The 26,359-nt window shown below is 41.4% G+C and overlaps 1 protein-coding gene across 1 annotated transcript in view; it reads right to left on the bottom strand.

The window, feature by feature from the left end:
* Nucleotides 1-1,027: 1,027 nt before the first annotated feature.
* The window catches only part of ZNF827 (zinc finger protein 827), an 83,913-nt gene continuing 58,581 nt past the window's right edge, over nt 1,028-26,359 (bottom strand). The window contains exons 10-15 of the mRNA XM_009280251.2: nt 12,531-12,668; nt 10,830-11,001; nt 9,181-9,347; nt 5,992-6,183; nt 5,721-5,898; nt 1,028-2,860 (exon numbers count right to left, since the gene is read on the bottom strand). Coding sequence (XP_009278526.2) covers nt 2,053-2,860; nt 5,721-5,898; nt 5,992-6,183; nt 9,181-9,347; nt 10,830-11,001; nt 12,531-12,668 — 1,655 coding nt within the window. The 3' untranslated portion in view covers nt 1,028-2,052. The remainder of the gene's footprint in view (nt 2,861-5,720; nt 5,899-5,991; nt 6,184-9,180; nt 9,348-10,829; nt 11,002-12,530; nt 12,669-26,359) is intronic.

Here is a 26,359-nt window from a genome sequence, read left to right as displayed (position 1 = left end):
GTCATGACAGTGGAGAATGTTTGGCCATCTCAGTGCAAAACAAATGTAGGAATCTTGCAAATAGGTTAAGTGATGCAAGTTTTGCATCAAAAAAGTATTTCTACACAAGCTTCATTTAAGAACTAATGAAGATTGAGTTACATTTCTAGTTGTGCATATGGCTAAGAGCCCTTGTGGACCAGAAATGCCTTCCTGAACAGGGGCGTTGCTTTAGTGCCGTCACGAACAAGGGGTTGGCTCCAACTGGCCTGTCGGATCCCCCCCATCCCAAAATGATCTGCAGAAAAAGTTCCTTCAGGACAGCATGAGGGTGGGTGGATAGCATGTTAGATGGGACTCAGGGCACCTCGTACAGTGGCTTGGCCAAGGGAGAGAGAGGGGACTCTGACAAAAGCTAGGTCAGACATTTCTAATACCTGGTGAAAGACAGCGAGATCCAAACCCAAGAGACACCATGGAAAACAATAATCCAGTAAGAAAGCATTCCTGTAAGTCACATGATAATTTTGAAATGTTTCACATTTTGTACTTCCAATTTTAATGCAGAGTATTTTTAATCCTGATCTTTCTTCCTGGATATTACGTTGTCTAAGAAACACAAATCAATTAACAGTTGGTTAGCTTCTCTTAAATTAAGATCACTCTTGGCATTTTGAGATTAACAAAGGTTATACAACCAATCCGCATTTGCTTCTTCCTGCAATAAAGTGCTACATATAACATGTCATTTTAATGACCACAAGTAGGAGCATTAAATAAGTATAAAGTTAGCTTCCTAGCCATGTACGCTCTATCCGCCGTTAACAAAAAGGAATAAAGTATTACTAATAACATGGAGGGTATCGATAGGACTGTAGAATTTGCAAGTACAGTTGAAATACTGAGGGTATAAAAGAGAACTGTATGGTTCAAACAGCATCTTTTTATAGCTTTATATTTCAAAGAAGTTACTGGTACCTTTTCAAATAAACAGTCGTCTTACCTTCAGCCCACAGATTTTTTTTTTTCTTTTTTTTTTTTGCAAGTGAGAAACAAACTAGTGCAAGACTAAAGCACTGTGCAAAACTGCCTTTTTTTGTTTAGTCTGAGTATTTATACCCAGAATTTATCCATACCCTTTTTTTTAATCCCCTTGTCGGATTTTTTTTTTTCCACCATAGAGTTCTAGTTATACAAGTTGTTCCTGCAAACTAAAAGGTAACCACTGCATAATACAGTATATAAATATATATTTATATGCCCTTTTAAAACAAAAGATGTATGCTATGGCCCAGACGCAGGCGTTTGTTTGTTACACCTGTGTAACAGTTAAGAATTGGGCCTGCTGTGTTGGTGTGTAGACTGCACGCACTGCATATGCGCACGTGTGTGTGTACACATACACACGCTTTTCATTGTCATACTCTCATCCTGCAGTGCTGAAAGCAACTTTTTTCTCATCCGTTCTACCCCAAATCCTCAAACCTTGACAACTGAGTACAAGGCATCAAACAGCTAAAGGAAGTTGCAAACAGCACTGAAATAATACACCAATCCACCCTGAACCAAGCGTTACTCCTTCCACAACGCTACAGTTCAGGGGGAGCTGGAGGGAAGGGAGGGAGCAAGTGTGTGAAAAGGGGAAAAGAATAATAATTAAATAAGCCAATACAAGGGATGTGCAAAAGCAATGTCATGGCACACTACAGGCAGACTCTCTTTCACATACCCGCACGCACACAAAGCCCCAAAATAAAATGTGGCAATATGTAATCTTACAAGTGCTGATTGCCATTAAGGACACTCTTTTTCAGCTTAACAAGACAAAATAGTTTCTTAGATAAGAGTACTGGGAACATGCCTCTGAAGGTAGAAGTATGCAGTAGGTCACCTCTTGAAGATTTAATAAAGCAGCTTTCATGTCAATGCAATAAGGAGTATACACACAGAGCCATTTTCTAAACCTTACTAATGATATAGTACAAGTGTTTGTTACCTCTTCGGTCTACGTTTTGCAGCAATGTGTACCTGCTGGGTTTCTTGGGGTATTTTTGGTACAGAATGTAACTGCCCTCAGACAGTTTCTGCCCTTTCTGTTAGTCCAAGGTAGGCAAGGAAGGAGTGTTTAGGTGAAGAGGCACCTCCCGGTGCAGTCTGAGGTCTGGGTGGATGGAATGTGAGATCGTAGTGGTTTTTGGGGAAAAACATTGTTAAAGGAATAAGGTGGGCAAACTCTGAGTTCCAGTATTTATCAAAGCACAGGGAAGTGCCATTGATGGCCAGGGCTTTCACTGCCAAGTTTGGATCTGCCCCGCTGCTGTGTGCAGCTGACATAGCCACTGTTTGCAGAGCCTGGGAGGCAGACATAACTGAGAGGGGTGACAGGAGGTTTCTGGAGCTGTTTACTGGTAGGAGTGGACTGGCTTCCTTGGAGGTTGAATACTGGCCCTTCTTCTCCTCTTCAGAGCAGTCCCCGTTCTGGTGCTTCTTCACGTGGCGGCTGAAGACAAAAGGGTGGGTAGTCTTGAACAGGCACTCGTCGCAGCTGAAAGTCTGGCGTGGAGCATGCTTCAGTTTCTTGTGCAAGTTGAGATTGTCTTTGCGTTTGCAGCTGTAGCTGCACTGGTCACAGTGAAAAGGGCGCTCACCGGTGTGGACACGCACATGTTCAATCAGCTTGTTGGCGGTCTTGGACAGGTAGCCACACTGGTCGCACTTGTAATGGTTGCCAAGGCGGTGTTCTCGGATGTGCATCTCCAGCTCCAGCTGATTTGCTTTCACTGTCTGGCAGATCCGACACTTGTACTCCATCTTGTAGTGAGTCTTCAGGTGGCACTCCATCGCTGCAGGGCGGTTCGTGGAGTAGATGCAGAACGGGCACCTGGCAACACAGCAAGAAAGACAGGGACAGAGAAAAGAGAAGTCACTCAGCTTGAAGACCTGCATTCCTGGTTTAACCCTGTCACTCAACCCCTCTCTGACCTACTAAAGAGGAGAAAAAGGTACTTAGTTCTCCCTGTAAAGCCTCTTTTGAATACTTGGTTCACCTTGACACGTCTCTACTTAAAGGAGGTTTGCCCATTTAATGGCAGTAGAGCTCACACGTTCCTAGGAAAACACTGATTCACTCTGAAGGAGCATCTCTTTAATCTCCTGGCTTACCTTGATGGGGAAGATTCTGCAAAGCAGGCCGGGTAGTGCAGAGTGGGTGACTGATTCACAGGTACTTTGTGTAACGACATTCCTAGTGTTTGCACGAAGTCACTTTGGCCATTTTTTCCATTAAGAAGTGGTTTAAAGTGAGTGTTTACAGATGAGTATGAAAGCAGCTGTTTAAGTAAAGATGGAATAAACTTGTAATACCACATGTACAGCAAAAGCTTAGGAAATTCCTTTTATGTGACCTTGAACAATAAGCTTGCTGGGTATCCTGCTAGGAGCAGCTGAAAGCCAGTCTGTTAGGATGATTTGTAGGGATTCCCATTTCTGGGAGATGAGCTAGCCCTGCTCAAAGGAGGCGTGTGTTTGGCAGCGTTTGCCTACAGCCGCCTCTGCCACGGCAGGAATTGTTCCAGTGTGGGAACAGGATGTGGGCTCCGCTTACTCACAGCAGCAAGCGTCCGGACCGGGGTGGATGTGGCAAAGGGCCTCACCCCTGGTTCCTGGACCGGGAAGGGCTGAGAAGGCTAGAGGAGGGAATCTTGAAAGCTTGGAAGGAAGCCTGAGCTGACACCAACAAACCCAAAACACACCCGCTCTTGCTTTATGTAGCTGAGAGGAAGTTGGTGAGGACAGCTACCTGCCAGGGATCTCTGCTGTATTAAACAAAGCACGCTCCCTTCCAGAACTAACTGGTGAGCTAAAAGAGCAGGTCTAGATAAAAAGATACAATGAAGGCACCTGGCTACTGTCTCACAGACGTCTCCACCTGCCACTGATCTCCATTCACTGTTTAGCAGGTCTGCCTAGCATTTCAGATCATTTCTAAGCAGAGATCCTCCCTCTCCATGTGTGTTTTCCCTTGCTACAACTGGTTGCACATACAGGTTTAATGTTAATCTACCTGCTAGTTGAGAGACTTTTGAGCACAGTGAGTAGTACAGGAGGACAAATGGATACTAAAGCATCCGGACACTTTTCCTGATGCGCATCAAGTACTCTGATCCAGAGAGGGAGCCTGGCATTGAGGCTGCTAACATGATTAGCTCTGTTGAAACAGAGGACTCAGCTGTCTATGCACACATACCTCTCCTGGACAGGGTGCTCTCTGGATCAGAATCTCAGATTTTGACCTGGAGCTGGAGGAATCATGTTTTTTTCTCTTCCCCCACAGCAAACAGGAGACAGAAAAATACAATTTACTTAGATCTCTTCAGGCTTTTCTGGATGCCTTAAAAAAAAAAATAAATCAGAGCTTTTTCTTAGGTGCAGCTTTCAAGGTACCTAATTATTAGTTGAGTTGGGCAGGAATAACTTACTTATGTAGACTGAGAAGCCCATTCTATCAGGAAGGTCTGAGTCATAGGTCATGGTTTTTCCTTGGTAAACAGAACAGATTCTGTGCAGCTTAAACCCAAAGTGCATTAGACAACTGGTCTGTGCATCCAAGACAGACATCCCAACATTCTGGCACACTACTTGTTTCTCAATCTGGTCGTCTTCCCAGATTCAGTCATCACAACCCAAGTGACCACAGATCCCAGTTCATGGAACTACTGAGCTGGAGACCAGACACTGCCTGGCAAACAGAGCCAGTTTTCAAAAACTGCAGTGCAAACTGATAGAGCTACTCGTGGTAACATTAAACGTGGTGTGCTCATCACGTGACAGTTACAGTGCACTGAAAACATTAGTTTGCTTAGCAAGAGCAACAGAAGCAGGGAGTCCTGTGCTGAACCCTAGCTGGGCTCAAAGTGCTTCCAGCCTCTTTTCCTGCAGCAGCTGGAACAAACAGAGACCAGGGGCGTGCATCTTGCATAATGTCACATTGCTCGCCCACAGAGAGCAAGCATATGGCCCCAGCAGCCACTCCTTCCCTCAGGGGTCCAGCTTTGACGTAAGGGCACGCTCATTCTCTAGAAACACTGCTATGCACCAACAGACCTTAAAGGACACCACCTTAGCCAAAGCCAAAGGGCTTTCTTCTTAAGAGAGTGTATTACTCATTACACGTTAATTTATACAATGAGATCATTCTGGGGCATGCAAACCAAAGCAGAAAGCATCAAAGTTACTAATTCTTGGAGAGAACTGACTTTGCATTAGAGTCTACAAAGGTTATAACCTTTAAGGTTATAACTTCATGCCTAGTTGCAGAGACTGTACAGGGTTTAGTTTCTTTGAGCCAGGTGCAGAACACAGCGTGTGCTGTATGCTCTCCTTTGGTCTGATGCCTTGAAAAAAAAACCCTCTCAGTTTGCCAACACCTCTGTGTAGTGCTGCCTCATTCTCCGTGGGACCCATCACATACCGTCTCTTATTTGACTTGAAAAGGGAAAGGACGACAGCTTGTTACAGCTCTAAGACCAGTGGATACTACATCTGCTGCTAGCTTACCGATCTGCTATAATGATGCAAGCCTGCACTGAAGGACTGGGCTTGGGTCATCTAAATAAAAGGAAGCCCCAAATCTGGATTATCAGACATTTGACTAACCCTTTCTAATTGACTTCCTTTTGTCCTATCCCCACAGTATTAGAGGTGCTTAACACAGTAAAAGTTTGTGTACTTGCTTTCCTTACTTGAGCCCACCGGTGGGGACAGTGTGGCATTTCTTGTGCTCCAGTAATTGTTCGGGTGTCTTCATGAACTTGTGGCACACATCACACTCGAACATCCGTGTGATCAGGTGGATTTGCAGATGGCGTTCAAACATATTTTTTGTTTTGCAGACGAAGTTACAGAAAACGCATTCAAAGCCTGAAAAATAAAACAGGAAAATGTATTCCTTACATTGTGGCCAGATTGACTGCATAGAAGGTGACAGTTTGTATTTGTTTAACAGCGTTTTACCTTTCTCTGACTTCTCTTCAGTGTTCACTGAGGTCTGGCTACCAGGCACTACAGAAATGACTAGCAGGTTGTTTGAACCCTTGTTTTTTGGGGTTATATCAGCATCTTCTTTGCTGTTGGCAGAGTCGCTCAGTGCTGACAGTGAAGATGAAGACGGACTGTTAGATTCACTGGGTGTCTTCCTCTCTTCAGCTGAAAAACAGGGATAAAGAGCAATAACTAGTACAGCAGATTAGATGGAATCTCAATGATCCTGTTTTAAATTTCAGGAAAAATATTTATATTTAAAGTTCATTTGAACATGCTTAAAAACAAGTCTGAAATTAATTGATCTGTTAAGAAATCATAGTTGCACCTCCTTCCTTTTTATTAGCGTTTACAACAGTACATCTCTCAGTTTATCCTAGAATTGAGTCTGTCTGTAATGGTAGTGGGAGGAAAGCATGCAACTCTACCTCATTACCAGGCTGAAAAAATCCCAAGAAAACACTTTGATTAGCTCGGAGTTCGAAAACCATAAAGAACTTGTCACTTAGAAAGGAAACAGAGCTTCTGTAGGTTGGGGGTGCAGAAACCAAAAGTGCCTACTGGTCCAAGCTAACCTTCCCCCACCTTTCCATTTATGTGGGCCCAATGGGTAAATCTGGGAGGAAGGGCAAAGGAGAATAATCTCACTCATTGTACTGAGGAGCATCCTCAGTAATGATTGTAAAAGATAACACTGTGGTCTCGAGATTTATCTGTTTTTATTAGGACCTCTTATTGAAGATAATTAATTAAAAAACCCCATTATTTAACTGGATCTAAAGCTGAAGCCCATCAGAGTTTCCTTATGTGTGCAATAAATGTATGAAGTTCAAATCCCAAACCCTATCGCACACTAGAAATGAACAAGAGTAAGAGTTCTCATATGAGAACCGCCGTGAGCCAACAAGGCAAGGACGGGCAAATTATTACCTCCCACCTATGTCTTGGTTTAATCAGAGCTGTGTTAAAAAGAGACTTTACTAAAACTTCATGTTCTCTATGTGATAAAAGTCCCTCGATCAAGGGCTCTGCAAACACCAGTACCTATGTGCCTAGCTTTAAACTGATGAGCGGCACCTTTAAGTCTAAGATAAAAATGTAGGAATGCACTAATGAAATCTGATGACCCGAGCTGTCAATAGGGAGGATGACTGGGGTATCATATAGAAAGATTCACTCACCTTGGGGACCAGAGTAATAGAAATGGAATGAAATTTAATAGTACAGAGTACAAGGTTATGACCTGAAGGGCCAGTAACAAGAATTTTTGCTACAAATGAGGAGTGCTTCAGTTGGAAACAGTCAAGGAAAACAAAAGAAGAATTTGAGCAGAACATGGGATGAATATGAGCAATCAGTGTAGGGGAGCCTTCAAGGAAGGTAAATACGATCACAGAATGTTATTGTGTGAGCTATTCCCAGTAGCTGCTGCTGTTTTACACTGCCACCACTACTTACTTCATTTCACCATGTACAGCTGTGATTACATGTGTCGAGAGCAGGGGTTCTAACAAGAACATATGCAGTGAGGGATTGGTACAGTGAGAAAATTGTGTTTCATATAAGAAAAGGCTCAATGTACATTTAGAGGGGAGAGGGTTGTTCTTCATAAACATACTAAGGGAATAAATACTGTGGAAGGAGGGAAGAAAGGTGGAGGGAGCAAGAGGTGGACTGCTCTTTCAGGTAAAGTTCTGTCACAAGAACAATGAATGTGTATTCTGATGATCAGTAAGACACACGCTGGAAATTTTAAAAAGGTCCCTAATCTTTAGCGCAGGAAAATCTGCAGCTGCCTGTCTGTAGAAGTAGTTGGTTTAAAACAATTATACTTGTTTGAAGACATATGCCAGCATCCTTACAAACGGGCCTTTTATGACTTGGTAACATCACAGGATAAGGGACTGGAGTCAAGTGACCCAGAAAATCCATTCTATTTTTTACTCTCTGTATTTGCCATATGTGTAAGCATTTGGCTGAATCGCCAGCTGAATGGCTGTTTGACAGGGTGAAGGAAGAACAAGGGTTTTTTGTCTTAAAGACAAGCAGCAGCTCCAATCTTGTAGCCACAATAGGAAGACACAGTAGAGTACAGCTCAGTTTTGAGCTCCGATGCAAGCTTTTCACGTGGCTATGGGTGGCATTTCTCACTTGCCTTGACTTCCTATATATGAAGTGGAGTTAGATGCAAACTCCTCAGATAGCAGGGAGTAGTGCTGAGAGTTATGCTGGCATAAAATCCCTTGAGAGCTTTCCAGTAGTTTGTATTTCTGTAGTTACATTTAACTTATGTACCTGTGAGCACAAACAACTGCATTCTTCTCTCCCTTCTCCTTCTCCACCCCTCCCTGTTTTCCCAATTTTATTCCTGGTAGGACAGGAAAAGCAATTTAGCAATGGAAAAATTGTGCTGGATGCAATTCAGGTTCAGTATTGTCAACACAATTGTTAGTAGTTTGTGGCAGCAAAATGCTTCTGCCTGGTGTTATAAGAGAAATTAATTAAAAGGATTCTAATTTTCTTCTCCTTAAATTATGCCAGACTTCATTAGTTGGACTAAGCATATGGAGCTTGTTTGAAAACTGCTATTGCTCTTATCTTTGGCTATTAAGTGAACAGGACCAGGGAGAGAACGCATGACTTGTTCTGTTATTTAATATAAAGTTACATTTATGGTATTGCTGAATCAGTGTCAACTAAACATGAGAGTGAAATTCCAAACTGATAGACTGTGGAGGCAAACACAGTGAAGAGCGAAGCTCAACATATTTTGTATTTCAGACTTACAGCCAGGTATGCACAATTAGCACTCAAAGTCACCTTATCATCACTGAAGTCAAACCAGGATTTTGATGAAATAGTAAACCAGTCAGAAAAACAAACAAAGTATGCTGACTTCAACAGGGGAGGGGATTTGGGGGATAAGGGGAATAGGAAGAAGGAGGGCTAAGTAGTCCTTCATTTATTTCACTAAGCTTGAAAATTGATCTGCACTACCAGATTATTTGCCTGGCTGGAGTCCAATTCACTTCAACTTTGAGAGATCAGGCCTTAATTAGCAAGCGTTTCAGTGAAAGTGGAGTGCTAATGGGAGGTGTGAAGGTTGCACCTAAAAAGCAAGAAAGAGAGAGATCACTGCAGCTGGGAGAGGGGGATTATCACCTGTGTGCTTGCTGTTGACATGAGCCTTCATATCTGCCTCTTCCATAGTGACAAAATCGCATGCTGTGCAGCAAATGGAGAACATCCACTGCTCTTTATCCACATGGAGGGACATATGACTGACAAACTGGACATTCATCTCTGTCTCAAACCCACACACATGACAGCTGCAGGCAGAAGGGAATTCAGAAGTAAGAAACATTAAAAAACAAACCACAAACAGAAGCATGTTGCCTTTCCCTGAATTTGCAAGAAAAAAACTCACTGCACAGATTTCTTCTCTTCCTCACTGTTGAATGTTCAGTGCGAGATTCTTTTGTCTGCTGAGCTGCCTTTGAACTGATGGCCATGCCAATGTGATTAAGGGCAGGCACAATGCAACAATCCTGTACATGCTATAATGACGCTAAATAATCATAAAGTTAATTAAAAACTACAGATTCCAGATGCTGCGCATCACCTAGCCGATTCCTTTGGGCAATAAGAGGCATTGCAGCTTTGCCAAGATGTTTAGTATGGCTGATACACTGACAAACGGAGAGCTTGCTGCACACTCCAGGAGTTATTTTCAAGCCCTGGAATGGTTCCCATGCCAAACTGGGATCTTGTGCAAAACTGCCTGGCAGTTTCAGTGTAAGCAAGTAAAAATGGGTTCAAACATTTCTTATGCTTGACTGGAAAACAGCAGTCATCAGCTATGCAAATAATTAGCAGGGATACAGATTTCACAGCCAGTGCATAAACAGAGTGATATGGAGAGGCAATGGAAAGGACCCTTTAATTTAACTTTTTTTGCAGAGTCCTCTTGCTTTGATTAGCCCATTAACATTTAAAACAAGCCAAAAACATTTAAAAAGGCGTATACTCTAGAGCACTATTTTGCTTTCCCAGGGGGATGGACCAGATAATCTAATCCAGCAGGTCTCATTTATTTCTTACTTCTATGATTTTGTAATTAAATCTGCTCTTGGCACTTTGACTAAAAGTAAGAGTGATTGGGTAATCTGCTTAGCCACTAGAGTGCATATCACAGTTCACAGAGCGCACAACAGTGCATACAACAAGGAGAGTATCCAAGTATCAATTTTATCTGGGCAATCCCTTTTAATTGTTCAGGCAAATTCTCCTAAAGGTTTTTTCTTTCGTCATGTTGGTCACTGAAGGTATATACCTCTAGCAAATGGAGGAAATGTGTATATCGATATAACAATTCTTATTGCGCTTTACTGTTTGGTTTCATAGATTTGGCTGAAAACAATGGAGCTGTCGGAGGCAACTGGAAGCACGGTGCTTTACATTTGCCGTGGATCTGCGTACACAATGGGATGTTTCCAAACACAAAACTTAAACGAACACTGCATAAAAAGTTAGAGAGGCTTCTAAGAACCCATCTGCCTCACAAAGCTGTTTACAAAAACCAACCCCACACCAAACCCCAGAGTCTTTCCCAATGGCTAGCCAAGTCAAACAGCATGAGGCAGCCAGCTGGGTTTTGCTGCTTAGCCTAAGTCAGATACGGGCAAGACAAATACTTTCATCGCAGCTCCACCCTGCAACACCAGAAGGGTGGCCCTGTAACACGTCCTTAGCAGGCAGATAAGACATTCAGATTCCAGCGTCTGGTGCACAGCCCTTGTCTGGGTCCTCACCTGTAGTAATAAGGGTGCTTCTTTCCATCGCTGCCTTCGGAAGTGACAGCGCTGACAATGTCCTCAGTGTCTGTACTCACCAGCTTCACAGAATGGACGGTCAGGTGCTGGTTCAGATTAGCACGGCACTTAGCAGCATAGGGGCACAAGTGGCATTTGTATTTTCTCTCTTCTGAAAAAGAAACAGAAAACCTTAAATGTATGCTTCATTTTGGAGCAAGCTATTTTTAAAGCTGCCAATAACCAAGTATGCATTCCTCTGGGTTTCTCCGAGCAGCTTTCAGAATGAGGTACTTTGGAAGCTCGACATTTTGGAAACTTACAGGAGTTCACAGCATTTACTCAGAAAAAAACTAATTTGGCAGCAGTTTAGGGCTAGTTTTTTTTAACTTGCTCTACCATTTGTAGTCAGATAATATAAAACTCTATAAACTGGAAAACTGGGGCAACTGCTGCTCTGAGAGCTGCAGTAGAGCCAGCAGAGAAACAGTTCAATAATCTACAACTACTTCCTTTACCTAGCATCTGTTATTTGATTTTTGGGTCCAGTTATTCTTGAGGTTGCCCATGTGATCACTTGCAGAGAGTTGATGGTTGATGATTTTGTATTAAAATCTGAGGGTGGGGAGGAAAGGGAACGCTGTATCATTAGGCCAGTTCCGAACACAAAATAACAAAAAAAACTCACTCAAAGAACAGTTGAAGAGATTAAACAAATTCATCATGAGTTTCTGATGCTTCACAACTTAAACAATTTAAAATAAAAATTATTTTAAATTAAACATTTTAAATCCTGGCAGCACATTTTTTGTACATGCCAGGCTTTATTTTGCAAAGAGTTGATTAAAATAACCAAACATTACATCAGCTTTCACAACCTTTCCCTTTGAGGAGCTGCTGCTCTAAATTTGAAATACAGTGCTACAAGTGTTAGGGGAAAGGCATTCAGTAGAGCAGCTTAGGACTAAGAAAACCCCATGACACCACAGAACAGAGCATTTGACCCTTTTCAGCATGGCTCTACTAGACGGTACAACATACACTGGCATTATACCAACAATATTTTTTAGCACTGCATCGGAAATTCTTGCTTTCAAGTCTTGTTTTGTGCAGTGCACCTCAGCAGGCTGACAAGGTGCATCTTCTGTATAAAAACTCTGTTAGTCTCAGTTGATTTGAAGCTGATTCACTTTAAGAAAGTTGGTATGGGGTAGAACAGCCCCTGTTTCTCTCAGAAGAACTGGATGATGAGAGCAAAGATGAATGACAGATACTAAATCCTTTCAGTTTCACCAGATCTGAAACGCCAAGGCCAAATCTTTTGTTGTTCAGTGACATTTAAAAAGCTCATCACGTGAATGTAAGAAAGGCTGTGCCTTCTCTTCAGAATTCCGTTAACAGGCTTGGTTAACCAGCTGCTACCTACAGGCTGGTCTACTGGAACCTGGACAAACTTGAATTTCCACATTTGTAAAGATAAATTACAAGTAGGCTGTAAAGAAATAAAATGTTAATTAACTCCCTGAACACCGCTCTGACATTCTGTCCTGTTTCTGTGCTTGGCTCTGCTCTAGGTGCAAGGAGCTGAGGATGGCTCGCACACTCTTCTGCTTACCTTCTTCCCCCTCCACTTAAACAAACCATGACGAACACACAGATTTCCTCAGTGCTGTAACAACCAGCCGCAAAGCATTGGCTTACCTGTGTGCAGCGAGAGATGCCGGGACAGAGTCTGCTGTCGACCAAACACTTTTCCACACACATCACAGGGAAAGAGCTGGTCGTTAAATTTCCAAGATGGCAATCCATTTCCCACTTCCAGCCCCAGCTTTTCTGTTTCTATGCCAAAAAACACATAAACAGAAAGTCATATTTTAAGAACTCTGAAGACTTGCAGATTTCATTCAGTAGAGTCCTGTAGGTGTCATATAAAATGCAACACCTTGGCTGCATGCTGTGTGACCTGGCACGTGAGTGCATGTAAAAAGGAAACTCCCAATGATGGAAAGGAAATCGATCTTTCATACAGCATCTTTCATACGTACTCTAAAGCAGAACACTTAGTCCAACTGTTCTAGACATAGACATAGTCAAAGAGTTGAACCAGATTACGTAAAGAGAGAAAGTCAAGAGTGAGCAGGGCAAAGCATTAACCTCTAATTCTGTTTTTGTGGAGAGACCACTCCTTTGGCTTTTTTAATCACCCACCTTTGCCTGGTGCATGAAGAAGTCCTGGTCTGAGATGGCGGTCTATTTTACACTGGATTATTTTTCATGGCTGAAGGGAGATTTCCAAACCTTTTCTTTCCTACTCACACAGGAATTTTTGCTACATGAGCAGTCTTAACATTGAAGGAGAACAGAAGATTGCTCAGACAATCGTTAAACCAAGAGGACACAGCACGCCAATGAGTGGGTGGCATCTGGGGTAAGCTCTACCCAGCACCTGCTGTCCTCAGGCATCAAAATCCCTATTGAAAAACTGAGACCCAAAGCAAGCCATTATATTTAAAGAAGTGTTTTTAATTGTTTCAGGAACAGAGAGAGTCTGCCATACAAAAAAGAAACTCCACACAGCATAAAACACAGACATGAAGGCACTCTGTAAGGAAGTAGAGAGTAAAGAACTGGGAATGAGGAAGAGGAAAAAAAGGTATACAGTGCTTCAAGAAGTTAAAACATGGCCAGTTTTGATCTGGACAGAAGGGAGCAGAGAGCCGATAGAGACTGGGGATAGCAGTGATACTACTTAGCTCAATAAGAGAAACGGTATCAGCAAGCCTTGTGTAAAGAAATATTCTCTGCAGGGGTCCTGTTGCCTGAGGAGAAGGGACCACTGTTGTAAGAGGTGCACAAAACTGCAAGGGTACTCAGCAGCTTTCCAAATACAACAGCCAGTGGTGAGGGGGCTTGGTTTAAGACTTACATCTGGTAAAAGACCACCTATTTCCACTGGAATGAAAGATGCAACATGCAGAGCACCTTTCTCTAAACCGACACCGCCTGTGGGTTTGCTGCCCAGAACTAGCTCCACCAGTGCACGTGTGCGTGCTGCGATGGAGGAAAACCATTTGGCTGGGATTTTCAGGTAAACAGGAGGAGAGGAGCTGAAGACAGGCGTACAAAAACATCTTATTGAGTGTAAGTTACTACCGTGGAGGTTGGCACAAACCAGCAAAATCTTCATCCGATGAAGCACTGAGGAATAAACACCCCCCTTGTACAGGCAACCCCTCACTGACAGTCACCTACCACTGCAGATTTGACTGCCGTGTCTGAGTCTCTCCTTCACAGATAGATGTCCAGACATCTCCACTGTGGTTTAGGCAAAGAGCTGTCAAATACTGTAGTTAATTTAAGCAATAATAAAAACAATGCCTCATCTGGGGCAGAGATTCCACATAGCAATCTCAGCAAGTTTAGGGATGGTCATACTTGCCAGTCCCTTTTCAGCTGCTGTTATTTTCTCCTGTGACCCTGTAATACGTACAATATTCAGCACACCAGAGGAATTACGTGGCACCTCTGAGTGCTATCACCCAACAACACATTTTTCTTAAAAGAATTTCTAGTTAAGAGAACAAGTTCTGCCTATTCAAAATAGTCATTTTGTGAAATTAAAAGGGAAGACCCCCCCCATCCCCTAAGGGCTGTAAGTGACCCATAACCTCCAAGAACTTCAATAAAGAATGATTCTTTTTGTTACTATCCTTGAGCTCAAAACAATGGAAAAATCTGACTCTGTACTAATGCTACAGATATTTTAGCAGAGCTTTTTGAGTACATAATCAAAACAGTGCTTCAAAAGAGGAATATGGTAGTAATTATAAGAGAAGGTCACAAGGGTGTAGGTTGCTTCAATATGGTCACAACAAAAATGAATTAATTGGGACACACACCAAACAAGCAGGCCCAATTAAGTAAATAAGTCTCTTAACAATTCACTTCAGCGTTAGTCATCAGCCCTCTTTTATCTCTTAAGAAGAAGAAATATAATATCCTCTTCCCTATGGTGGATTTATAGCTATCAGCTCTGGGAAGCTCATGGGAAGCTGGAAAAATACCAGCTTTCTGATTATCTCGAGCTGGTGAAAGCTAGTCCCTTGCAAAGCAGCTACATATTTTTCATTGATACAAAAGAGGATACTGTAGGTGTTTTGAAAGTACTTCTATTTACTTTAAAGATTTATTCCTGGAGTCCTAACTACAGCGCTTCTTTCTTCTCTTTTGACTGAATCTTCTCTCTGTAGCAAAGTGCTTTTTCTATTCAGCAAGCTTCTTAGCTTGTTCATGGCAAACCAGAGTTGGTCTCTGGTGCAACAGGAGCCTCGGCACTTTGTGGAAGATCTCTCAGCTCCAAGGGAAACCACCTACTTCCACCCACCTTACCCTCTGGGCAGCTTTGTCTGCAGCCCAGAAACTGGAGCTCTGTGTCCATACAGTGGTCCAGAAATCTTCCCAGAACATACCCAGCAACTGACCTCGCCAGTGACCTGAAGAATCAGGTGAGTCAACATCCACATTCAATCCTTGGGCTCTGTCTCTAATTAATGCCGGGAAATGGTGTTTTCTGTGAAGTGAGTACAAGTCCAGTGACTCTGAGACCATAATACTGGTTTGTGCACAGCATTCTCTGTGTATCCCAAAGCACTCTACCAAGACAGTCAGCATTTAGGAATACCTTACACAGTGGCCAGGAAGAAGAAGGACTGAGACCAACTAACGTTAAATAATAAACCACCGTTGTGAGAGATGTCCCACAGAAATCCATCTTTCATCATGATGTCCCTATACTAAAATGAAGGGGTGGGGAAAAAAAAAAAAAAAGAACTTGATATAAGATTTCTGCTTTAAACGAATACTCCACAGCAAATTCGAAAACTTCTATATTAGAAAAGCATACATGACAAAATAATATTGAAATTATTAGACTGCATTTCTGTATGGGTTTTGGAGTTTAAAACAAAATATGTTTAGTAAAATGGAAGGCCTCCAAGTTCTCCGGTACAAAATTAAAAAGTAATAGAAAGATTAAGACTCAATATATTACAGGCTAGTAATAAAATTATTTTGAAATCATTTTGCATGGAAGTCTAAGAGCTAAAAATTTTGTGTAAAGGTAAAACTTAATGAAATTTAGTGAAATAAATCTTTATGGACACCTTTCCTGCCCTTCTGCGTCACCTGGTATCATTTCCCTACTAACCCCAAGTCAACTTCATAATGAGTAGCTGTGTAAAGCTGATCATCCAAGATGGGGTTAGAAACTGCTGGGACTGTCATCATCTGTATTTTCCCTGAGGTGAGGGTAAGGTGGACATCAACTGCAGAAATATTTTTCTGTCCCTCTTCTTTCCCCTCCAAATAGATTAATTTCTGGCAAACAAAGCCCAGCAGCTTGAGAGAGTCACTATTTACCCCTTTCCTAAGCTGTTGGGCATAATTCTGAACATGTATGTATTTTCAGTTTTCACATTTAGTGATTAATTTTTTTTCTCTTATCCTGAAACTGGTAATATCAATATGGAGAGTGCATTAACCACCCCTTCTGAAAAGCCTTTAGCCTGACTTTTGTCAAGAAACGCTGAGAGAGGATACCATATCTGGTTGAAGCTGTAACTGAAGAAGAGACCAAAGTGTGACCTGAATACATAAGTAACTGTCTAGAGTCACCAAATCAGCCGTGTGACTGCTAGTAGCTGTCACACACAAAAAGTTCTCCAGGGAGTGGCTTTGGACTCTGATATGTGGTACTTTGATTACTTGTTTTCTTTTACTTAGCTTACGTATTTTTCAATTACTGCTTCACAGTATTTTATACTACATTATGTTTTAATCTGTTGTTCAATGGCATGCCTACCTTTATATCTTTACACTAGTAACTGAAAGAATGAAACCACTATTTAACTGAAAAAGACAAAGCTAAGAAAACAAACAAAAAGTATGCTGAAGTGTCAGTCAAAGAAGATAAATTCCTATTTATGACCTTTGCTGGTTTACGGTCTGCTCTCACATCCTATAACTCACTTAAACAGCTGCTTCTCTGTTTCATCTTCACACCTCCATAGACCTCAGAAGCAACAAAATCCACAACGGCAGATCCTTATGGTGACATGGAATCCTACAGATATAAATTAAATAGGTTGTCCTTTGCAGTAAGTATTCCTTAAAGAAGTAAGAGGTGCTGATGAGTCTTAACAAGGAAGGTCAAAATTTATTCTCTCTCCATTCTGCTGGAAGTGTATGTCCTATTTATACTTTGGGTTATTCAGACAGTTTGACACCACACAGATGGTCAAGAAGAAATCGGGCAAGTAATTTCGAAAATGAAATGAACAGAAATCCTGTGAAGGGAGAAAACAGAGAGTGGTGATTAGACTATTTTCAATCAATCCTGTTTGCAAGCCAACTGCGATGAAGAAAACAAGTTAGATCTCTACAGGATGTGGTGACAGAATAGCCACCCAGGGTGAGGCTGAGAGCTAAGAGGGAGAGATGGCCAAACTCAGAACAGGAGGTGAATTGGGAAAAGGTAGATGATAGCTGATACAGAAAAAGAGGAAAGGAAGTGTGCAGTACCTCCCTCCTCATACTCCAGGGGTTAAAACTTGATGTGAAGAATACGAGATGCAGAAGGAAGCTCCCATGGGAGAATGCATCTCAAAAATTCCACCAAACCAGAAAATGAATAAACTGACCAAGAAACAGTGCTGGACAAGGTAACCAGGTTTCTATGAGCTCGTGGCAAGAGGATGAACACTACCAGTAGTGCAGATGTCCCACAGCAAAGCACCTCACTTTGCTCTGAAAGACTTAGGACGTTAAACAGTCATCCGATAACTTTTGGTTACTACCAGCCTGAAGTGGATTGCTGCCAGCCAGTCCTTTGCAATCTTTCAAGTACCCCACGTTTACCCAAGAGGTAAATATACTGTATGCAGCTCTATATGAATGTCACAAAGGCTTATTCCATTTGTAAGGTTATTTCTATTTTGTTATGTCTAAAAGACAAAAAGTTCAAGAAATTATTTATTCAGAAACAAGGTACTCAGGTCAGCCAATCATGCAAACATTGCTTTAAAAACATTTATTTGGTCAAAGAAATTTTCTTTCCTCCTTCTGTCTGCATTCATCTATGTTATTATAACATCTTCCTACTTTCTGCAGTGTCCCCATCATCAAAGATGCATTTTATTGCTTTGGAGCCTCCCGCTTACATGTTCATCTATCACCTCTGGCAAGCACACTGTATTTAAAAATTGAGGACTCCTTTTGTGAAATATGTAATTAAGGCTCTGCTGCAAGCTTGTTTGCCAAAAGCCTGCAAAAGGCTCACAAGCTCAAAAATATATTGACTGTATGAAATTGCAGTGCTCCAAATACTATATATCTTACTCCCTTCCCAACTTACTTTCACAAAGGTTTTATTTGTAGCACCAGAATTCTTATTTCTAGTAGTCAGTTAAAATAAATGGTGGAATCCTTCCAGATACTGTAGTTCCCTAGTAAGATATGTCTTGCAACTTACCCAAGGTATCTGTGAACCTGAGTAGTCCTGCAGTCTTCATTTGGCACCACCAGCATCACAGCAACCTGTCTGGTCTTATTTTAGGATGTATCTTTTACTGTGAGCAGACTCATCCACTATTAGCCAGAGATAAGCAACTGCTTTTTTGGCATAAAAATTTTCTATATTCCCCACAAAAATAAAAAGAAGTAAAAAAACTTTTTTTTTTTAAACTCGAGCTTCAGCTGAAATTGCAAGCTGGTTTGCCTGACCCGTTTATGGTAGTTTTTTTTAATGCCTTTTTGTAGCTATTAAAAGCAGTTGGTGCTGTCCCCTCTAATACCAATTCAGGGGCATCTGTTCAGACAAACCCAGGTCCCCTTGTGTGTGTTGTGGGCTGGCCAGAGGTGAGCTTGCACCAGTCTGGGAGCCATCTAGCACTGGCAGCAGGGCCCTGTGCCCAAGCTAGCACGTTCGAAGCATGAACAAAGGAAGGGTCTATGTAGCCATGCTCTCAGTCACAACATGCGTCAGGTATGAGAAGTTATTCAGAGGGATTTAATAATACTCTAATAATAAAAAATAAAAATTAACAGAAAATTATTGCTCAAATAAAAGAACCTTAGTTCCACTTGTGAGGGGGACATGCACTTTTTGTTTTATAAGTCCTGAAAAACTGCACATAATCAGACAGTCTGAATGACAGAACAACTGCACAGAGGAAGCAGAGAAAGTCTCCCTGCTAAATAAAAAACTTTACCAACTAATGTTCTTATTTTTTTCTCAAATGCTTTTGCAAATATCTAACATTACTATGGAGTATGGTAAAAAGCAGTAATGTTACGATAATTTAAAATCCTTGATATGGAAGAAGATAGAACCCAAGTGATTTTATGTATCAGTAGCATGGTGCTTAAGTTGCTCTTTCTAAAAACATCAACCATGAAACCTGGAAATAATTCAATAAAGAGCGTGCATGACCCACAAAAAGAAACATTAATATTGTGCATGGAAGTATTCCAAATGCACAATGATAGGCAACAACACTTGAAAAGGTCACTGAGAAGTGATAAAGATGTTGGGGTTTGTGAAAAGAATAAAAACAAATAAAAGATGAACTTTAAAGATGCCTCCATAGAGGAACATGGGAAAACAGCGAAGCCCACTTCATTGCTGAGACTGAGCCCATTGCTCAAAAATGGAAAGTCAGAAGCAGGGTGAGAAAAACAAAACCTGAGTCAGGGCAAAGACAAGGTAGGGACACATTGACTTCGAGACACAAGGCCCTTCCCCACCTTCTACCTTTGCGTCAAAACTAACACCTATTTTAACTTCACTTATACAACAGAAGACTTCTGAGTAAACAGTGAGGCTTATGATAACCTTCATCTGCATTATAAAGCTTTGAGATTTACTTGTATTGTCTGTATTAAGCTCAAAATGTAAGAAACAACCAAGAAGAGAGAAAATCCCCAGTTCAAAACTTAAATCGGTCTGTGTAAATTCTGTGCAAGGTGGCTGGAGTTGCAGATTTTTAAGGAACCATAAAGCTGCACTAAGGTTGCAGTCATTTCTTGAAAATTATTTTTACAACACGCACACTATGACATCAAATTGAGGATAACACTGGACAACACCCTCTGTTCCCCCCAACTTGTATTATGCACTGTACTGCTTTAGCATAAGGCAAAAACAGGATTGTCTTGGTGGTAACTTCATTCTTTACACAATAAGAAAGATTAATTCCTGACATATGCAAAGGCCCTGAGCTGTGAATTTACTGGCCAAAAAGAAGTAGTCATGGAAGAGTCCCCCTGTAGCTCACTGCACAGGCTCCTGGAGGCTCCTCAATCATTCACAGTTATCACAGTGACGAAGGTCAGTTTGGTTTCATGACTATAGATGAAGTAATGCAATATGGCCCAGATAGAAACCAGTTTATTTTTTTCACCGAGGGAGTTGAGACATTGCAAGAAAGGGATAGGAAACCAACAAATTCCACTGTACTGCTTTAGCATAAGGCAAAACCAGGATTGTCTTGGTGGTAACTTCATTCTTTACACAATAAGAAAGATTAATTCCTGACATATGCAAAGGCCCTGAGCTGTGAATTTACTGGCCAAAAAGAAGTAGTCATGGAAGAGTCCCCCTGTAGCTCACTGCACAGGCTCCTGGAGGCTCCTCAATCATTCACAGTTATCACAGTGACGAAGGTCAGTTTGGTTTCATGACTATAGATGAAGTAATGCAATATGGCCCAGATAGAAACCAGTTTATTTTTTTCACCGAGGGAGTTGAGACATTGCAAGAAAGGGATAGGAAGCACCAATAAATCCACTCCCCCAAAAGTGTTTTTAAAAGCTTACCTGATCATTGTTGGCCAAGAGAACAATCAGGCATTTCAGTAACTATAGAGCTCCATCATCATAACTTTACTTTTTTCACTTGTCTAGAAATTATAGCTATTGTAAATAAAAGTTAAATTCTGCATCTGTTGTCAGAGAAAAACCTGATAATGTGCTCTCTATTATCTTTGCACAATATATTTTATTTCAATACAATGCTAGAATATCGTCCTGAAAATATCTTCATGATAACTGTAAGATGTGCCATAATGAATTTACATAAGCTTTCTCTAATTCAGTCCCAAGCAGGTGGTCCTCACATTTAGCTCAACCATTTACACTGCTGGTAACATTTATTTCAGGTGCTGCAACATTGAGCTCATATGAACTTATGAAAGTATAATTTGCTCCTATTGTTATTTTTACACCACAATTAATTAATTTCCATAATGCCAATAGGTTTCTACCCTTTTAATTTCTTTCCTCCAATTCTGCTTAAGACACACTTCCTAAGAAACCCTTTTAAAAATCACTCAGAGACATTTGTGCACATTCAGGACCATTATGGTGTACGTACAAATTTTCCTTTTTTTTCTTTCGTTTTTGTCACTGTGCCAATTTCTTCTTGCAAGTCCACCTGAAATAGGGGCTTTTCTTTCATAGAGAGAAGGTAATAACACATCTAGGGCACTTTGCAGAGGCTAACACTAGTACTCCCCACCCAGAATTCAGATACAAATAAAGACAAACTGGCCTTTAGACTACATTTTTCTTTTCAGCCTTCTGCATCCTTTTTGGTGAAGCAAAAGCCTCTGTACTAGAGAAACTGTAAGCTGGTGACCAGAAACCTCAGTGGGGGAATGCAAAATAAATGCAGACTGAGTCCCTCTTCCTGAGCTGACTGAATGAACACAAAACTAGATGAAGGTATCTGCGGACATTCGGCCAGATCTACCTTTCCATGTTTCAGCAAGCTGCCAGGGAAAGGCACCACCCTTCACAGTACGCAGTTGCTGCTGTAAAAGAAAACGTTCTTACTGCTTTTCTTGCAGATTCCCCAAGTGATAAGCAGTGGATCTGCCATTTCCTTGAAGCCCTTAACTCACTCCTTTAAGAGATTTACCTCTCTCCTTTCTCTCTCTTATCACAAGCACATGCATCTACCTACAAACCATCCTCTCCATCCTTCTGCACTACTCTCCCATCTGCCTTCTGCTCGGGTTGCATTTGCAGGGCACTAGTCAGCGCCACGACTGCCCCAAACTCGACTGAAACACCCAGCAACCAGTAGGGCAAATTTGTACCCTGATTGAAATCATGCCGTAGAAGAAAAAAAACTTCTCCTCAGCTTTGCTTAGATTATTTTTAAACAATGGCCGGTCGGTCGGTCTGTCTGTCTATCTATCTATCTCTGTCCAAATAGCCTGATGAATTTTGCATTTAATTTACTCTTAGGCAGACAAATATTATAGAAGACAACCTTGTACAAGATAAAATAGGTAAGGACTGCAGAGTCCCAAGGTAACTCTAAAAAGAAGTGTCAGGAATGATGTGTTCCAATTCCTTTTGCAGAGCGAGAAAAGTAGTTTTAAAACCTGTCTTTCTATTTCATGTTGAGCTTGTATTTGGAAAAGTTTCATATTCAGGAAACAGTCTGACTCAATGCTGATGTTCACTTTTTTACAAAAGATCCAATATTAAGAAAGACAAAAGAGGATATGAAACTATAGATGGGTTTGAATAAGATGCAGAGTCAAAAACACAGCATGCTGAGTATTTATAAACCAAAAGCCTCATCTATCAAGTCTCTTTCAAGATGTTATTTAGTCGCCATTATAGCTTTGCTACTGAATTTATATCACAGAATTAGAGCTGGAAGGGGCCTCAGGAGGCCATCTTGTCTCTCCCTCGCCCAGAGGCACACCGGCCACCACCAAACATACCTGTCAGTCCCGACAGGTGCTTGTCTAACTTATTTTTTTAATGACCCTCCCGTGACAGAGGTTCCACAGCCTCCTGTGACAGCTGTGCCACTGCAAAACCACCCCGCTGCTAGAAAGTTTTACTTGGTGTTTAACTTAAATCTCCGCTGCTGTCATTTAAGCCTGTTATTCCTTATTCTGCTCGTGTGAACATAGGCAAGGTTTACTCTTTTTCTCTCAAAGCTGTCATTTTACATATTTGAATACCATTATCATGTCTCCCCTCTTTTCTTCTCCAGACTAAACAAACACAAATTCTTCAACCTTTATGCACAGCTCATGTTTTCTAAACCTCTGACCACCGCTGTCCTCCACATTATTCTTGGATTACAGAGCCCAAAATTGAATTCAGGGCTCCAGCTGTAGAGCAGAATTACCACATGTGCCTTACAGACAACATTCCCGACATCTCAGCCGGATGTTTGCCCTTTCTGCAATGCGTACAATGTCAGCTCTACATACAGTGTCTGACCAAGACTAATCCAGATCCCTCCCCTAAGCTGCACTGCCTGGGCATTCATCCCTCCCCTTTCTTTGTGGCACTCATCATTCCCTCAGGCACAGAATTTTGTCCTCACTGAATTAGCTACTACTTTCCAGACTGTTTCTTCAATTCCTCAAGATACGACTGAACTCTAATTCTGTCCTCTGAAGTGCTTATAGCACGTCCACACATGGTGTCACCAGGACATTTAATAAACACGCTTTCTCTTCCATCATCCACAACATTAATAAAAGGACTGATTAATACCAGAGCAAGCACAGACCCTTGCAGAACCGCATGTGGTCCCTGGGGCTTGACAACTACACTTAACCACTTAATTATAGTTGTACCTACTCTCGGTTTCCCCTCTTACTATGACCATGTTGTGGGAGGCAGCGCCAAAAGCCTCACTCAACTCAAGAGGTCACGTTTCTTTAAGGACCTGACAACAACTTTGTTAGGCTTCTTTCCATACAAATCTCCAAGTTGGTTACAGTTGTCCTTCCTGAAGCCAACTGCTGTTATTTTGCTGTTTTATCTTCTTCCTTTCCCAAAACCCACATTCTATCGCTTCATGGTCATTCTTCACCAAGTTGCCTTCTGTCACCTGCATCAAAACACAGGTCCCAAGAACTTGCTGGACAGCCTTGTGTTGTCCTGAATTCACTTGCCAGCACAAGACAAGGTAGGCAGAATCCCACATTTCTCATTCTGTACTGAGTGTAGCTGCTCAGGAAGCCCTTCTCGAATTTGACCTCCGCTTGTGTTACATCTTTATTTAAAAATATTGATAGCGACAATTATTTTACTTTTTAAAAAAACACTTGCTGTTGAATAACTATTAGAGACTCAGAAAACACAACAAAAAATGATAAGAGATGCCAAAACCCGCCCTGTTTGAAAGGGTAAAAAAACCCAATTGCTAAGTTTTATTTTTCCATGTGGGACGAAACAGTTACCTTTGGCCATTTTGCTTTGGATTTGATGTTGGTGATATTTCTTAACAGCTTTTGGGTTGCTGGGTCTAATGAATAGGGTCTAGTTTGGGTTTATTCTGAATGAAACCAGAAGGTATTTGTTCTGATTGAAATTACTTTGTTCTTCTGTCCTTTACCATGAGGTTGATCTTGCTTCAGGAGGAACAAACATAAAAGGGAAATTAAATAAAAATAAATATTTTTGCCTGTACGAGAAGACTGCACAGTATTAGAGGGGAAAAAAGTTATCCTGTATAATGGCAGCCCATAATAAAACAAGGATCACAAATTTTCAGATAGATGTCAAGTGCCTTTCAAGACAGCCATTAGACATGGACCTGAATGTGTATCTTTCTGCTTGTCTATTTTAATTAACACCTTTCATCTTGAAGGTCCTGTAAATAATTGGCAAAATAATTAGTGCAATGACTTCACAAGGAAAAGAAGTAAACTCTATATGCTCATAACAATTCATGCAAAGTCCTGCTATTTAGCATGTGTTGTACTGAGAGAGTGACTGGCCAATTCACCAGGAGTTTCATGTGTTCCTCAGAAGGATCTGATCACATTCCCCTTAGTTGCTGTGGGAATGGCCAATAAATACTCGTTGTTGAGAAAAATTAAAACATAAAACTATGCACATGCTGCACACTTCACTTGTCCTATTTTAGCCAAAGAATGCACCGTGCATGTTTGAGCAAGAGGCAATTTGCTGATTTGAAATGGTCTGTTCTGCAGAATAATATTTTCAGTTCTGAAAGGGACTTTGCTAGTTATGAAGATTGTGTGGCTGCTGACGACATAGTCACTATTACTGTATCACAGATCTGCAACACACATGCACTAGATGCAAACCTGTTTGGCAGCAGATGCAGAAAAAGCTTCAAGGGCAATGTAATGCTGTAATCAGTTGCAGCCGCGTTGGTTATGATCCCATTAAATGAACCAGAAATTTGGAACCCTCTGCTCAATGACTGTAGTGCAAAGCGTTGTCAAGGCAGCTGGGTGCATAGCAAAAGAAGGCTGCACCCAGGCAGACAATCATGGGAATCTGAAGACATGATGCGATAGATAAAAAACATGCTAGAGCCAGAACCACTGTCACACAGTTTAGCACTGAATTATGTTGAACAAATTCTGCAAAATCTGTCTTGCTTTGGAGAACTATGCCAAGCACAGCCCACTTCTATAGCAGTCCAACTATCTCACCTTCCTAGAATCACTTTCCACAACTTGCCAGCTATCTGTCTCTTGCTATCAGACTTCAGAGAGCAACCATGATGGCTGACAGTCCCTAGCCTTCTAGAGAGTGCAAAGACAGAGGGTGTACACCGGTCAATGTGTACCCAAAAGACATTCTTTTTGTATGAAGAATTAAAGAAAAATGCATGTTGGAGATAAGGAACTAAAATCAGTTACTCAAATCAATCTGCCACTCTGTCACAAAAATTTTCCTACCATCTATGAAACTGTCATACAGGTTGGATTTGTTGGAGGGATCTCTCCAGCATTCTTTTTCATGTATCTGCATGGATTTTTATACAAACATGCACATGCACATACATGTATACACAAAAAGAAGAGTATCTGGTTGAATCTCACCCCAGACAGGTACCGGAAGAGGAATAAAATTAAATGCACATTTCACAGAAATACTGAGATAGAAATGAACAACAGGACCAAGTGCCTGATGAAGCATGCCTTGCACAGTGAATTAAGTGCCACTCTACACTTTTCCACCCTGCCAGGAAGCCAATAGGGGTCAGGCACTCTCATCATCGAGAAACTGAAGGGGATATCTAATGTCCTGGGTAGGCAGAGCTCATAACTCACACCAAAACTGAAAGCAAATAAAATGACCATAAGCCCTAATAATGGGGTAAAGCAGGGGGAAAAAAATGCACTACACATAAGTCAATTCACGTGCACGTGCATTCCCTCTGCAACTATACTGGCAATAAAAATTGCTGTTCCATCACAGGGACAGAAACTGCTGCCAGGATCTTGAAATATTCTTTTAGACTTTCAAAGAAGTCTGAAGTCTGGCAAATATGATTAAGGGATTGGAGCATCTCTCTGTGCTGGTTTGGCTGGGATTAGAGTTAATTTTTTCCATAGTAGCTAGTATGGGGCTGTGTCTTGGATTTGTGCCGGAAACCGTGTTGATAATACAGGGATGTTTTCGTTACTGCTGAGCAGTGCTGACACAGGGTCAAGGCCTTTTCTGCCTCTCAC

The sequence above is a fragment of the Aptenodytes forsteri genome, unplaced genomic scaffold (assembly GCF_000699145.1).
Source record: "Aptenodytes forsteri isolate BGI_AS27 unplaced genomic scaffold, ASM69914v1 Scaffold227, whole genome shotgun sequence".
Lineage (NCBI taxonomy): Eukaryota > Metazoa > Chordata > Aves > Sphenisciformes > Spheniscidae > Aptenodytes > Aptenodytes forsteri.
This window is presented reverse-complemented; position numbering and strand designations above follow the sequence as displayed.